This window comes from Chiloscyllium plagiosum, unplaced genomic scaffold, assembly GCF_037043375.1.
Source record: "Chiloscyllium plagiosum isolate Xiang-an unplaced genomic scaffold, Cpla_swu_hap1 HiC_scaffold_16, whole genome shotgun sequence".
Classification (NCBI taxonomy): Eukaryota; Metazoa; Chordata; class Chondrichthyes; order Orectolobiformes; family Hemiscylliidae; genus Chiloscyllium; species Chiloscyllium plagiosum.
This window is the reverse complement of record NW_028270154.1, coordinates 49681944-49698912: the sequence shown is the minus strand read 5'-3', so window position 1 is coordinate 49698912 and position 16969 is coordinate 49681944. Positions and strand designations below refer to the sequence as shown.

Sequence of the window (16969 nt, the reverse complement as noted above, 5' to 3'; positions counted from 1 at the left end):
GGTATGCTTTCCTTTATTGGTCAGAGTATTGAGTACAGGAGTTGGGAGGTCATGTTGCGGCTGTACAGGACATTGGTTAGGTCACTGTTGGAATAATGCGAGCAATTCTGGTCTCCTTCCTATTGGAAAGATGTTGTGAAACTTGAAAGGGTTCAGAAAAGATTTACAAGGATGTTGCCAGGGTTAGAGGATTTGAGCTAAAGGGAGAGGCTGAACAGGCTGGGGCTGTTTTCCCTGGAGCGTCGGAGGCTGAGGAGTGACCTTATGGAGTTTTATAAAATTATGAGGGGCATGGATAGGATAAATAGGCAAAGTCTTTTCCCTTGGTTGGGGGAGTGCAGAACTGGAGGACATAGGTTTAGGGTGAGAGGGGAAAGATGTGAAAGGGACATAAGGTGCAACTTTTTCACGCAGAGGGTGGTACGTGTATGGAATGAGCTGCCAGAGGAAGTGGTGGAGGCTGGTGCAGTTGCAACATTTAAAAGGCATTTGGATGGGTATATGAATCGGAAGGGTTTGGAGGGATATGGGCCAGGTCCTGGCAGAGTTCAAGTGGATTGGGTTGGCATGACTGGTTGGCATGGATGGGTTGGACCGAAGGGTCTGTTTCCATGCTGTACATCTCTATGACTCTATAATAGATGACATGAAGTTGAGGCAAATGTACATGAAATTGATGTGATGGACATAGTTGGATAGTATTTAATGCCCTCACCAGGAGTAGGAAGGGAATTGGAGTAGTGCCATTGATAGATGAAGCAGGAAGGATCAGAGTGACTATTCTACTACTTTCTTAACTCTCCTGAATTAAGTTTGGACTTCCCAACAAGTACAGATCATTTAAGCGTCTCATTATCAGAAATGGGGTGGGTAAGCATTGCAATACAAGATTAATATTTGGTGTTTAACAAGCTCCATAATGTGCTATTTAGTAATTCCAAACTGATGAATGGTAGTCTGGTTCCACATCCGTATCTATAATTTGGGGGTCTGTTATCATTGATATTGTATTGCCATCCTAGCATCACTGCACCCTGAGCTATGGTCATAATATCCAGCCACGTGAGATTAGCAAACTCATCATATGTACCAAGGTTTAGGCTGTGACTACTACTTTGAATATGTAAATTCAAATAGTGAGAAGCTTCGGAAGGATAGGAGGATGGTGAATTCAAAGGAAGTGGGGACAAAGATTTAAATAACTAAAATGAAGAGCTGTGCATTACTGGGAAGAGCAGTTGATTTGAGGGTTAGTCTAGATGAGTATTTTGATCACAATTGTTACAACTAATGGGATTTTTATTCTATTGCTTCCTCTGTTATTACTTTTTATACTCAAGTATGAAGTTTGCTGCCCCAAAAACCAGACAACATGATGTTTATCAACTACTTTACAGTGATCATTACATGTGTGATGATGGCAAACATTCACATACATGGATCATTAGGTTTGTTCCGGTTATTAACCATCCTAAATGCATGCTGCCATCTAATGTTCCATTTGTTTAAATTACTAAATGCAATTGTGTAAAAGCACACGATTGTTATCAAGAACCCATCCAAAGACGAGAGGATCTAATTGCATGAACTTAAATGCACAAAACTTGGAATTGTCAAGAAGTTATCATCTTCACTTTTCATCCCCATGGTGTCCAGTAGGAGGACAGCTAGGAACCAAAATTTGAAGTGTCACTGACCGGAATGGAGATTAAACCCTGTGCTGTTGGCACCAATTCAATCCACACTAGACAACTTGCATCTCATGTATAAGTTGCTAGGGCAAATATACTTTCACATGCGTACTATAGTCTAAAGCTATAGATACTAATGATTGAGTCCAATTTTCTTGCCATTACATGGCTGACCAAGAAACTTTCCCTTTCTTACTACTGCTACTGGTTTTTGCTGGAAGGATTTCAGATTTGGCCAGAAATCTTCCTTGGCCACCAAATCCTGGAGAGGAACTGGAATTGAGAACCTCTGGCTCAGAGGCAGTGACCACAAGACCACTTTTTCAAGAGTGTCTGGAAATAAACTAATCATTGATCTTCAGCAACATTCAGGTTATATTAATTTGTAACAATGTATGAAATCTCCATATAAGGTTATTACTCTAAACTGCTACCAAATAAATTCTGTGTGGGAATTTTTTAAACTTAATAATAGCAGAAGATTAGCCTTTAATATTGAGCATCTGTTTTGTTAGGGAAATCAAAATCAAACAGTCAGAGTAATTAAATGTGCTCGGCTGAAGACAAGTTAGAGAGAGATTATTGAGCAATTGTTATTAGTTTATGATATTTGCATGGTATGTATAATGGGTATCAATACAGTAGAAAACATTATCCCGAAGTGAGAAAGCATAAATTCTTTCACTAAGCAAAAGTGCTTCCTATTTTAAAATATACTTCATTGTAATAAGAAAAAAATGCTACTTTGTTGTTAAATCTTTGGTTTAGTGGCCATTGAAATTACTTGTAGGTTGAGACATTGAGTTTATTAGATTAGATTACTTACAGTGTGGAAACAGGCCCTTTCGCCGAACAAGTCCACACCGACCCTCTGAAGAGCAACTCACCCAGACCCATTCCCTTACATTTACCCCTTCACCTAACATTATGGGCAATCTAGCATGGCCAATTCACCTAACCTGCACACCTTTGGACTGTGGGAGGAAACCCACGCAAACACGGGGAGAATGTGCAAACTCCACACAGATAGTTGCCCAAGGTGGGAATTGGACCTGGGTCTCTGGCGCTGTGAGGTAGCAGTGCTTTTTTTTTAAACAAGATTAGATTCTCTACAGTGTGAAAACAGGCCTTCTGGCCCCAACAAGTCCACATCGCCTCTCCAAAGAGAAAACCACCCAATCCCATTCCCCTACCCTGACTAACGCACCTAACATTGTGGGCAATTTAGCATGGCCAATTCACCTTTAGTTTGGATGTAGATCTGAATGTCTATCTTTCTTTCTGCAAGAGAAAACAGATTCATAGCAGCAGGAACATTCAATAAACTGAAATATATATTGCCTGTATGGATTGTCAACTATTATGATGTGATCCCTGCAGAACTGAATGCATTATAACATGTTGAACTCAAATTATTTTTATTCCCTCAAGGACGTGAGGCAGGCAGACTTTCAATTTATGGAGCCAAACCATTGTGCCACATCTTTAGCAGGACCTTGTGCTTTTAAAATCCCTTATCTGATCCGACAGAAGATTTGTAGCAGTCTGGATATTCCAAATTCAAGAGGAAGTGACTGGAGAATGCTGGCATATAAATTGAAATTAGATCGGTGAGTCCCAAAAGATTGAAACAATCATTTGAAATCACAGGATTGTTACAACACAGAAGTCAACTTTTGTATCTATAACTGAACTCTGAACAAAAAATTCACCTAATGCCATTCCCATATTTTCTCTCGGCAACTCTCTACACCCTTTTCAGATAACAACCAGCTCCCTTCTGAATACCTTGGTAGAATTTACCTCAACCATAATCTCAATCAATGCATTTCAAATTCTGACCACTCATTGCATGAAAAGCTTTTTCTTATATCACTATTGCTATCTGACTCTTGATTCTTTCACCAATGAAACCACTTTTTCTCGGTCTACCCTGTCCAGCTGTTTTAATATTTTGAATACCTTTATCAAATCTCCTTTTCTCCTCTGAAAGCATCCCAGCTTCTCTAACATAACTTGTGTTTCATATTATAAGTCCATAAGGTGCAGGAGCAGAAATCGATCATTCAGCTGATTGAGTCTGCTTTGCCATTCAATGAGAAACTCTTCATCAGGAACGTTGACTTACCAGCTCCTCGGATGCTGTCTGTCTGACCTGTTGTGCTTTTCCAGCTTCACATCTATTGACTTTGACTTCCAGCATTCTGCATTCCTTACTATCTCCAAGAATCTTGTGTATTTCAGTAAGGGTGTTTCTTATTTATCTATATTTCAATGTGTACGGTCCAACCTACTTAGCCTGTGTTCATTAGACAGTCCATCCGTACTTGGTATTAGCCTTGTGAACCTTCTGTGGCTTATGTCCAATGCCAATATATCTTTCAATAGTTAAGAACCCTAAAATTGTTCACAGTTTTCCAGATGTGGCCTTACTCATACCTTATATAGTTTTAGCAAAACCTTCCTACTTTTATATTCTATTCTCTTTGGGATAAAGGCCAATATTATATTTGCCTTCCCTATTGTCTGGTGAAGATGGATTCTAGCTTTTTGTGATTAATGGATGAGAACTCCCAAATTCCTCTTCTCTGTAGCTTTCTGCAATGTTTCTCCACTTAAGTAATATTGAGGTCTTCTATTCTTCTTACCAAGGTGTATAAGCTCATATTTTCCAACATTATGTTCCATCTGCCAAGTTTTTGACCACTTACTTAATTTGTGTATATCCCACTGCAGATTTTTTGAATCATCCTAATCACTTGTCTTCCCATAGATTTTTATATCATCTGCAAGTTTAGCTATAATGCATTCATTTTCACATTCCAAGCATTAATATATGTTGAAAATAATTGTGGCCCTTGCACTGTTTCCTGTGACACTCAACCAGTTACAGATTGCCATCCTGAAAATGCTCCCTTATCCAAAATCAATTAGTTAGCCAATCCTCTATCCTTGCTAATATATTATCTCCAGCACAATGGGCTCTTACCTTATAAACAGACTAATATGTAGTGTGTTTTCAAACACCTTTTTAAAATCCAAATATATTACATCCACTGCTTTCCCACTTTCTATCCTGCTTGTTGCCTTCTCAAAGAATCCTAATAAACTTGTCCGGCAAAATTTCCCCTTCATGAAGTCATGATGACTCTGCTTGGTCATATTTCTACAGACTCTGTTATTACATTGTTTATAAAAGAATGTAGCATTTTCCCAATAACAGATCTTAGGTTTTTTTGTCTCCTTGCCTTTCAAATAAAGTTGTTACATTGGCAGTTTTTAATGATTTATTGGTCTTTAGCTCCATTAGTTTCCCTAACACTCTTTCACTAATGCCATTTATTATATGTATGTACTCTCCTCCTATTCACCCTTGATTATTTAGTAATTTTGGAATGATATTCTACTGTGAAGACTGATGCAAAGATATTTTTTGTTTCCCCATTATTATTTCCCAAGCCTCATTCTCTAAGGGACCTATGTTCACTTTGGCTTCTCTTTTCTTTTCTATGTATTTAAATAAGCTCTTGCTTCTGTCTTGATTTTATTTGCAAGTTTACCCTTAAGCTAATTTTATCCCTGTTATTTTTTGTTCATCTTTTGTTAGTTTCTTAAAGCTTTCCCATTCTTTGTCTTGCAATGTGGGGAAGATTAGTGGTGTGCTTTTTCTTTCCATTTTTCTGTTATCTTTAACTTCCTTGGTAAGCCTTCCTTGAATTCTTTTTCTTCACCAGAATATAACATTGTTGTGAGTGATCTGTTATTTCCTTTAATGTCGGCCATATGTCCTTAACTGTCTTTGCTGCTAAACTCCTTTCACAGTTCATTCCAGCCAGCTCTGTATATGATCTTTTGTAATTACCTTAATTTAAGCTTAACGTAGTTATTTCCATTCATTCCTGAAGAAGGGCTTATGCCTGAAACATCGATTCTCCTGCTCCTTGGATGCTGCCTGGCCTGCTGTGTTTTTTCAGCATCACATTTTTCAACAATAGTTATTTCCAACCCAAACTTCTCCCATTCAAACTGAGTGTTAAATCCTACGAGGTTATAGGCATTCTTTCTTTGGGCATCATTTAGATTAGATTACATTAGATTCCTACAGTGTGGAATCTACAGTACAGGCCCTTCAACCCAACCAGTCTACATTGACCCTCTGAAGAGTAACCCACCCAGACCATTTCCCTCTGAATAAAACACTTAACACTATGGGCAATTTAGCATGACCAATTCACCTGACCTGCACGTCTTTGGACTCTCATATCATTTTATAAACCTGTCTCTTTATACATTATCAGATCCAAAATAACCTGAGCCTTATTTGGATTGATCACATATTGTTTTAGGAAATGGTCTAGAATATACTTTGTGAGTAATTCCTCAGAGTTTCCTCTGCCAATCTGACTTTCCCAATCTACATGAGTATTAGAGTCACCCACTATGTTTGTTACATACCTTATTATCTGTTGCTTTATTATTTAGCCCACCATATAGCTACTGTTATCCACTATTAAGATATATTTTCCCCCATTCATAAACTCTTCATGAGTTTTTTTGAAGAATTTGCATAAGTTCTAGTTACAAGGGAAGGTAGGTTACCTGAGTTTTAGTCAGTGTCATCTCAGCTTCTAAGACAAAGTGCATCAAAGCAAGCCAGTGAAAGATGTGTATATGTATCAAATAATTTTGTGAAGTTCGTTATAGAGAAATGTCAATGGAGATCATACCTATATGATTGTCTTTTTGAACTGTCAAGTGCTAAAAACATGAAAGATAATCTGTATTCACACCATTCTGAAGGTAAATGTTGCAGTCTAAGAACATTAAAACTAATGTAATAGCTTTGAAACATTTTCATTTTTGTATCTTAACAGGTATCTCACTTACTTTGCATCTAAAGCTAGTCCAACCTCTGTGATTCTTGATTTATGGGAAGCTCAGCACTTTCATAATGGCAACCTGAACCATCTTGCCATGATCATGGCAGAAATGGGAAAGCAAGAACCAATGATATTTGTTGTATCAGAGGCAGAATGCTGAGTTGATTGGAATATGTCACTGACATGTTTTGAAAATTCATTTTATGAGAACACTCATTCAGAATTCACTGAAATCTTGCTTAAGCAGTAATTATTTCATCCTAACCAAGATTAATATATTTTCATTGAATTAAGGCTTCTATGTAGATTTGCTAATTTTGTGAGCAAATATTTATGAATGAATTTGATTTTGTATTGTTAAGTATGTTCATTAATTCAAAAAGCTTCAAAGTATTTCTATTTGACCCTTTAAGGCTCATATGATAAACAAACCACATGAAGAGGCACAGAGCAAGATGATAAGTGCGAGAGCTAATCCTTTCCCTGTTGTTAAATTAACAAATTCCAGTTACAGTAAAGCATTACAGCCCCACGCATTGCTCAACTAGAGAATGGAAGCATCAGCAAGGATGCCCACTCTTGTTTAATTAATTACAATGGCCAAACGTTTTTGTGTGGAAGGTAGATAAAGACAAGATTTACTAAGATAGTATAACACTATAGTCAAATATTCCACAAATGAGGGTTAGCATTTTGGTGAGCTGATGGATGACATCTATTCAAGCTCAAGACATTAATTTACAGAGAAATATTAAAATGTGTTGGAGGGTATCTTCAGCATCATTATTTGGCTGAAAGGGTCTGGCAGATAGTAAGCCAATTGTTGAACTCACCTAAGTTTTGAGAATTATATTCAACCTCTTCACTAAGACAGTCTACTTTCATCTTTTAGACATCACCCAATTCACCTTTGTTTCAGCTGACCTGTTGAAAAAGCTACCATTCATGCTCTATTTCCTCTAGACTGGGCTACTTTAACGCACTGTTTGTTGATCCCCCATGTTTTACCTTCTACAGACATGAGATCATCTAAAAGTCTCTGTGTCACTGCTTACTGTCCTTGGATCACCATTATGCTCACTGACCTATATTGGCTCCCGGCTTAGCAGCATACTGGTTTTAACATTCTCATCCTAGTTTTCAAATCCCTCCCATTTTTCTGTCTCTATCTCCTCCAGTCCTACAATCTTGAGTTACAGTGCTCCTCTAATTCTGGCCTCTTGTGCATTGCTATTGATGACCCAGCCTTCAGTTGCCTTGCCATCAAGATCTGGCATACCCTCCCTACATCTCTCAAAATCTGTATTACACTTCTCTATTTGATGATGCTCTTTAAAATCTATCCCATTGCCTAAGCCTTTGGTCATTTGATCTGATATCTCCTTATCTGGCTGAGTGTCTTACTTTGTTTTATAATCCTTCTGTGAAGTGTCTTGGGATGTTAAAGACACAACATGAATATAGGTCGTTGTTGCTGTTGTTCAATATTACATAAGCAATCCACTCTTTCAGCTAATGATTTGGACGGTGAAGTTGAAACTGACCTCTAGAATTACAGCCAATCGCAAGGTTAATAATCCATTCTGTGAAAAGAAAGTTGTTGTTCATTTCTTTTGCCAAATGTACATTAAAACAAAGATATGCCATGCTATTGATAATTATCTCAGTTTTTTTTTGTTGACCACCTCAGCAAAATTTATATGGCATTTCAATTTAAGCTGATTTTCCTGAGACCAGGTAGTAGCAAAACTGCACATGCATTCAGGACAGTCAATTTTCAGTGTATGAAATCAAGGAAATGCTAAGTGAACTATGTCTATAGCTTTAGGATATATTGCCTCAGTATTGTACATCAATTTCAGAAAACCTCCACTAAAGTCCCTTGTTACTTAAATGGAAAAGCACAGAGCGCATGAATGTCCTGAAACAAAGCTGGAGAAACTCTGTGGAAACTCTATCTGTGGAAAGAGAAACAAGTTAACGTTTTGAGTTTATATGACTCTTCGTAAGTTTATTTCTGAAGAAGAGTCATGTCCAAGTTGAAATATTAACTCTGTTTCTCTCTGGACAGATACTGCCAGATCTACTGAGTTTCTCTAGCATTCTGTCTTTGAGATTTCCAGCATATGCAATATTTTGCTTTTGCACAAATATTCTGAATTTATGGCAGTCATAAAGAGTTGTGCAAATTTATATCTAAACATTGTCAGATTTTTAAATAATATTTCTCCTTTATGACAGTTCCAAGGGCATTATTTTCTTGCACCTCACTTAAACCAATCATATATTTTCTATCAAAGACATTCCTGATGAAGGACTTATGCCCGAAACATCGACTCTTTTGCTCCTTGGGTGCTGCCTGACCGGCTTTGCTTTTCCAGCACCACACTTTTTGACTCTGATCTCCAGCATCTGCAGTCCTCACTTTCTCCTATACATTTTCTGTGTCAAATAATGTGTTTGTAGGAATTAAAATGATAGGCATTAAGAATTTTAAATCTTCTATGATTTAATTTTCTTAAAATCTAATGCACATGAATAATGGATTGATGGTTCTAATTATATATAATTCACTTGCATAAAAAATTCAAAAAAAAGAAAATGATGTAGGTCATGATTTATTTGGGCCATAATTTTTATGTTGCTTTCTACCAGTTACTTGTCATGTGAAGGTGGGAAACATTACTGCATTTGGGCAAGTTAGTCTTTTATTTTAGGTAACCATTTAGCTGAGCTGGCTCAACAACTGGCTTGCAATATAGAATGATGACAATGCATGAATTCAATTCCTCTACCAGCTGAGGTCAGCACAAAGATCCCAACCTCTCAGCTTCACATATCACACGAGGTGTGGTGACCCACAGGTCAAACTCACCACCAGTTGCCTATTTCTGAGAGATTAGCCTAATAGTCCTCTGGGTCTATGACGACATTACCTTTTGGTCTTTTTTCTTAAATACAAAACAGCATAATCAAAACTAATGGATTGATATCAACGGAATACAGTACATAATAAGGCCCAAGGAATAATAGATTAGTTTGTTTTTTAAGAATGAGGAATTAGGTCTGCATTCTGGAATTTTAAAATAGAATGAATTGACTTTTTAATTTTGTATCATTTTATTTGGAACTTTGCTTGTGATAGAATGTTGTGCACTGTCTAAGCAGCAATGATAGAATTTGTCACAGTGGTCAAGGTTTGTGCACTGTTTTCAGAGCAGGTTGATAGAAGTGGATTTATTTGACATCTCCTCAGTGAAAAGGAATCTTTTAACATTTCTTTTCCATCTTTGTGACTACATGCAACAACCAGGTAGGGATTAGCAGATTGAGAGTGTATTCCATTCAGCTTCACAGTGATTCTTAGTCCCCAAAATCACAAGAACGAAATACATGCATCAAACAGGATTCAGTCAATCTTAAGTTAATTAATTTATTAAACCATCAAAACTACAGTACACACCCTTTGTGATATGAGTGACAATTGCAGTTATTTATATAGTTGTTTTGTACGAGTGTTAATTGTAAGCCAGAATCTAGAGCTGACTAGTTTCTCTCCTCCTCCTCTTCCTGACTGTAATGATCACCCTACGATGCTTGGTTATAGTGTCCCAGCCATACTATCCTATATGTGGGCTTCAGGCATGAATTTTGTTAATAGTCTGCTGGATTGCCTGTTTTTTTTTCAAGGTACTTTATCCAGGTTTTTAATCTCCTGATTTGTGCAGTACTGCAATGGCAAAAACAATACATTATCACAATCACTGCTGTTTGCAGCAGAAAGCTATGTGATTCCTCCCCCAGTGATGAGTTTGTTGCCTATTCAGTTGTTCATGATCCTTCCATTCTTGACAGAAACTGATTTTGGGTCATTACTACAGTTAACTTGTAGCATTCTCTTGTTGTTAATGTTCTCCAAACTGGTCATGAGTTAGGGCTTTAGTTGGTTCATTTTCATCTGCATTGAGGTTAATCATTCCATATCCTTCAATGCCTCAAAGATCTGTATAATTGTGACAATGTTGATGGCACGGCAGGAGCTACACATCTATTGAGTGCCTTCATCGTTAGCTTTATGCTGCTGTTGACATTCTGACAAATGATCATTATATTCTCAGGCGAAGTTTGTTTAACCCCTAAATAAGAAGATGGATGTAAGTATTAAAGCAGCCTACCAATTGCTCTATTTCCGGAAGTTTTAGACAATTTGCATGGATGCTACAGAGTTTATTTTAATTATTTTCTTCCAGTGAGGAATGAGGAAAGCCGCTGACAATATTAAACATGTTGATTTTTGTTTGACTAAACTGATAGAGACGCCATAATTTTCTTTAAATCAGGAACCTATGATACAACCAGGACTATTCGAAATGTGAAGTCATAGAGATCTTGCCCAGTGTCTGCCTCATCAGTAAAACCTAGAGGGACAAGAGCATTGCTGGCTAGGTCAGCATTTATTGCCCATCCATAATTGCCCAGAGAGCGGTTACGAGTCAATCACATTGTGTGGGGTTTGGAGTCACAGGTAAGGATGGCAGTTCCCTTCCCAAAAGGACATAACTAGATGTCATTTTTTTCCTCAATATTCTGCAATGGATTCTTGGTCATCATTAGCTTCTTCACTCCAGATATTTATTGAATTCAAATTCCACCATCTGCCACAGTGTGATTTGAACCTAAGATTATTGCTGGATTAGCAGTCCAGCAATAATACCACTAGGCCATTGCCACCCCTTGGATGTATTGAAGTAGTATTTAAATGAAGATTCAGCTATTGGATATTTGTTTTATTTAAATCGCTATGGCAATTTTTGGTTTATAACATTTTTCGGTATGTTTTGACAACTGACTCTCAGAAAAGTTATTTATTTGTCATTGGATCCTTCAAAAATTGGAGTAAGGGAAACAGTAGCAGCTGCAGCAATTGAATGTAATGTAATGGGCCAGACTCCTCACATTCACATCTGCTCCCTTTACCTCGATTTGGTTTTCTTTTGTCTTAAGGGGATCTGGCCTACTGTAGAAACATTGTTTTTTCCTGTCCAAATGCATAATTAAAGCCTCTAGTGTTATAACTGAAAACCTGGACTTCTCTTTTCCCTGATGTTCAACCTGTGCAGCTCCGACATTCAGCCAGTGTCAGTAGAGGAGACCTGCAGGCGCCTTCCTTGAACTGAGTGTAGGATCCATTTAAAATGGATCAGGCAGCCTTTAAGAAGAACACACTGGCTGCGCCTTGTTATTGCCACAATACCCTGTTCAGTGCCATGCAGCTGAAGTGCGCACATCAAACAATGTTTTTGTTTTTTTTTTGTTCCTTAGCTCTAGCCAAATCAATTTTGTCTTTTGATTCCTCTGAAGCATTCTCTTTCTCCTTCGCTAATACCACCACCTCTCCTTTCATGTTTTATTCAAATGTGTTATATTAGTCATTACATACACCTTGTCCTGTTTTTCCAAGAGCCAGACTCCCTCATACTCACATCACTGTAATTCTGCATAGCAATCTGCACCTGTAAATCACCAATCGTATTTACTACATTCTGTGAATTTATGTATATGCTGGAACTTGAACCCGGGTTCTCTCTTCTGGTGTAATCTGTCTTTCCTAGTATTTAGTGCACCTTGATATTCCTTACTGATATTCTTTCCTGATTCTCTTGTTCCCTTGCTGATTTTGTTTAGATTCTGGCCATGACCACCAGTGAACCTTGCTCAGACACAATCCATCTGACTTGTACTGGTACCATCTCCTCTTGATCCAGTCCCAGTGTCCCCAGAATCTAAAGCCCTCTCTTTCGCACCATCTTTTCAGCCACTAATTCATCTGGCTTACTTTATTTTTGTGCTCACTTGTTCATGGGAGTTACTTATTTTGAGTTCTTGCTTGTTAACTTTTTCCCTAGCTCCTTAAAATCTGACAGTATTCCTCTCATTCCAATCTATATTATTGATAACAATGTGAACCACAGCGTCAAGCTGATCACTTTCCCAAAGGAAAAAAAATCCTTTAGCCACTCTGGAACATTTTTTACCCTGGCACTATGGAGACAATATACTATGCTGGAGTCACACCTATGTTCACAGAAATGCCTGCCCATTTTGCAAATGAAGAAATCTTCCAAAATTTCAACCACTTGACTGGCTTCATTTCCTAGAATTAGGTTTAGCACTGTCCCTACTCTAGTAGGACTATCTATGTACGAGCACAAAAAATTCTCCTGGATACCTTTTAAAAATTCCACCTTGTTTAATCCTTTCACACTAAGGCGATCACAGTTATTGTTACCAAGTTGAATTCCCAAACAATTATAACCCTGTTTCTCTCACACCTTTCTTTGATTTGCTTACATATCTGTTTCTCTATATCCCTCTGACTGTTGGGAAGCTTGTACTATAATCGCAGAAAGATCATTGACCCTTTTTTCACTCTCACCAAGTGAAAACCATTTTAGAACGTCCTCCCTTATTATGGCAGTCATGGTCTCCTTTATCAATATTGCAATGCCCCATCTCTCTCAGTTATACTGACCATAATAAAGCCAGTGAACCTTTTTTTTAGTCTCATCCTCTTGTTCTTTCATTATGGCCATGAAATATTCTCCTTTTGGAAGTATATAATGAATTCACTTTTGAAAATACAAATAAATCTCTTTCATTACACTTTCAGCGAGCATATTCCAGATACCAGCTTTTTTTTAAAAAAAAATCTCATCTCACTTTGATTCTTTTGCTAATTCTTAATTTTTTTTAATCAAGTTACCAAATCTTTCATCCATGAAAATGTTTATTTTATTCCAAAATGGAAAGAATATGGGAAGCTGATTAGTATTTCAAATGCTTCATTAGTTTAGTTATCTTGAACATGGAAAGGCAGTCCAGTTTGATGGAGCCTCATTTTTAAATGTCCTTTGGTTGCTTTAGATAAGGTTATGTTCAAGGACTGAATGGACATTGCATGTTTGTAAAATCAATTGCAATCCAACACCTACACTACTGGTCAATCACTGGAAAGATTGAATCAGCCTTTAGATAACTGTGCATTAAATCAAATTTAATACTTCAAAATCACAACAGAAATTGTTTGATAAAATGTAGTAAAACAACCAACAACAGATGGCAATGATTAACTCTGCATTGATCATATTAACAATCACTACATATTTAGAATGCACAAGAACTGCTCTGTAATAACTATTATAAACTGCAGGCTCAAGAATAGCAGTAAATTACCATTTCTTATTCCTTCCCCTTTAACATATCTCCCCTCATTTTCCGCAACATTGCTAAGCAGTATAGCCACTACTACTTTATATTGAGAAAGTAATTCAGCTTATAGGTGGATTTACAAATTGTAAATTTTTTGCGATGGAATCGCTTACATATTAGAAGGCTTTTGCTGGAAGGTCTTGGGAATACATGTTTTGTAGTGTTATTGTAGTAAATTTTACAACTGTGAGGATTATGTAAGATGTGTGTAATTATTTTCTACGTAGTCCTTTGCTGCTTGCTGTCATTTGCTGTATATGATGTAAAAATGCTACCGACAAAAGCATTTCATGTAAATTATCATTGCAACATCACCTTTAAATAGAATCCTTTGTATTAAAAATGTTTGTGAGACAAATACTTACATTGTTTCAACAGTGCCATTTTATACTTACTTTGTATCAAGTGTATATCCTTTTTAATTAACCCTTTGAAGATAACATTACAGCACCAAAACAATAATACAATCCACTTTATTTTAAGGCTACAGGGTACGAAATGTTCTATCCAACCTTTATAGATTTTAAGTGAAGCATTGAAAATGTCTCCAGTATTCAAAGAGTTAATTAACATTTACATTGTTTGATCATATTCCATAGTAATGAGTACTCTGTTTTCAGTTTAATTCATGTCTTCAAATGTTGACTGTATGGACTGGGTACTCCAATTAGTATCCATTCTCCATTTAGCAGCAAGATCAGCCTGCTTTAAATTAGTTTCTGTGTTTGTGTACTTCCCTGATGTATAGAAAATTAACAAAAAGCAAAGATTGAGCATTATAGATTGTGACCAATACACCAAAAGCAGTTTGGGGCTAATTAGGCAAGTTTCTGTTTAAGTGTTAACCAACAATGCAAATTTTGGTTGCAAAAAGTACAATTGCATTTTTCTTCAACAAACATAAGAAATAGACAATATAGTTTACTTAGGACTTATATTTTTCCTGTTTTGGCTTATAGTTCTGTATCTTTGTGCTGAGAAATCTTATTGCTGTTTTCCTTATGACTGTTTTTAAACCCAAGTTACTGTTTATAATGCTATATAGTTGAACTTTAAAAAATCCAGTGGTAATATGAAATTTAATGTTTTTCCACATGCATTTTGTTGTCCAGCTGTTGTGAAACTACGTTGCATTTTAGATCACAATGACCAAGTGCAGTACTCTGAATTAAGTTGGAATACAGCAGTATGTAGATGTTCTATTTTGAAAAGTAATTCTGAAGTGCTTTCAAATATATTGGCCTTATGTATATATTCATCCACTACAGTAAATCTATGTATTGTAATTTAACCCAAGTCTCCAGTAAATGAAGTATATATTGTTAAATATGTTGATTTGTTCTTTTCTGCTTTTTGTATACTGATTTAGTATTGGAACAGAAGGCAGGTTATCAGGAATTGAAAGGTAACCTTCTTAACTCACGGAAAATGACTTTTAAATTATTTAATTGGGTAAGCCTATTCTAAAGTATACACTTTTGGACTCACGAGGTTACAAAATGAAAAAGAAACTTTTTTTTATGCATTCATGGATGAGTGCATCACTAGGTAGGCCAGTATTCACAGTAATACACAATATCTTTGTTATTATTGAATATATTTGTAAACAAAAGGGATTAAAAAAGTTACAATATTTGGCTCAAAGTAGTGTATTTCCATATTAGTGACAGCATTTTGTTTGGTGGAGAGGAATTTAAAACATTGGTGTAGTAAATACATTGTTTTCCTATTTTCTGAATAGGTCTGCTAAATACAAACCTAACTTGGCAGCTTTAAATTTTTATTGACTAATTTAAGCCATTCAACAGTACACCTAAAAGGTTTTGTTACTAAGATCAGTGTTTGGAGATATCAAAAAAAAACCCAAATTTCACAGCATTCTATTTACATTAGCATTAAAGATAGGAAAAAAAATTCAATCAGATCATGATATATCAATTTGATTTATTGTCACATGTACCGAGATGCAATGAAAATTATTGTTTTGCATAGTATCAGGCAAATCATACCTTACATAAGTATATTCAGGTAATAGAATAAAATGCAGAATATAGTGTTATAGAAGGTGCAGAGAAAGATCAACTGCAATATATAAGAGGTACATTCGAAAAACTGATTAGTGGGGAAGAAACTGTTCTCAAATCTGTTGGTACATAATTTCAAACTTTGAATCTGCTGCCTGATAGCAGAGGGTAGAAGAGAGTATAACTGCAGTGGAAGGGATCTTTGATTACATTGGCTACTTTCCTGAGGTAGCGGTAAGTACAGACAGAGTCAATGGAAGAAAGGCTGGTTTGTGAGATAGTCTGGGCTACATTCACAACTCTTTGTAATTTCTTATGGGCATGGGCAGAGCAATGCATCTGGATAGGATGCTATCTATGGTGCATCTATAAGAATTGTAAGAGACATTGTAGACATGCTGAATTGCCTTAGCTTTCTGAGGAAGTAGAGGCAACGGTGTGTTTTCTTGACTGTCACGTCAATGTGGATGGACCAAGACAGTTTGGTCATAGGAACTTGAAGCTCTCGACGATTTTCACCTCAGCACCATTGACACAGACTGGGCTGAGTCCTCCATTCTATTTCCTGAAGTCGATGACAAGTTCCTTCATTTTGCTGACGTTGGGGAAGATATTGTTGTCTTTATAATGTGCCAATAAGCTGTCTATGTCTTTTCTGTACTCTCACAATCGTTACAGATCCAACCCATTATGGTGGTGTCAATAGCAAATTTGTAAATGGAGTTAGATCTGAATTTGACCACATAGCCATGAATGTATAAGGAGTACAATAAAGAGCTGAGTATGCAGCCTTTCCAGGTATTGGTGTTGAGGATTATCATGAAGGAGGTGTTGAGGATTATCATGAATGTCACCTATTCTTACTGATTGCAGTCTGTGGATCAGCAAGTTGAGGATCCAGTTGCAGAAAATCTTGGAGTTTGGAGGTGAGTTTTGTTGAATTATAATGTTGAAAGCTAAAGTCGATAAATAGGAATCTGGCGTAGGTGTCCTTGTTATCCAATTGTTCCAGGGAGATGGTGTCTGCTGTGGACTTGCTTATTGCAACAGTAGTGGATATGGCAATCTGGAGTTGACGTGTGCCATTATTAAGCTCTTGAAGCAC

At 36.7% G+C, this 16969-nt stretch overlaps 1 protein-coding gene across 1 annotated transcript in view; it reads left to right on the top strand.

The window, feature by feature from the left end:
- The window catches only part of unc5a (unc-5 netrin receptor A), a 627961-nt gene extending 612790 nt beyond the window's left edge, over positions 1-15171 (top strand). Inside the window, exons 15-16 of the mRNA XM_087995374.1 lie at positions 3123-3301; positions 6566-15171. Coding sequence (XP_087851500.1) covers positions 3123-3301; positions 6566-6731 — 345 coding nt within the window. The 3' untranslated portion in view covers positions 6732-15171. The remainder of the gene's footprint in view (positions 1-3122; positions 3302-6565) is intronic.
- The last annotated feature ends 1798 nt before the right edge of the window (positions 15172-16969 follow it).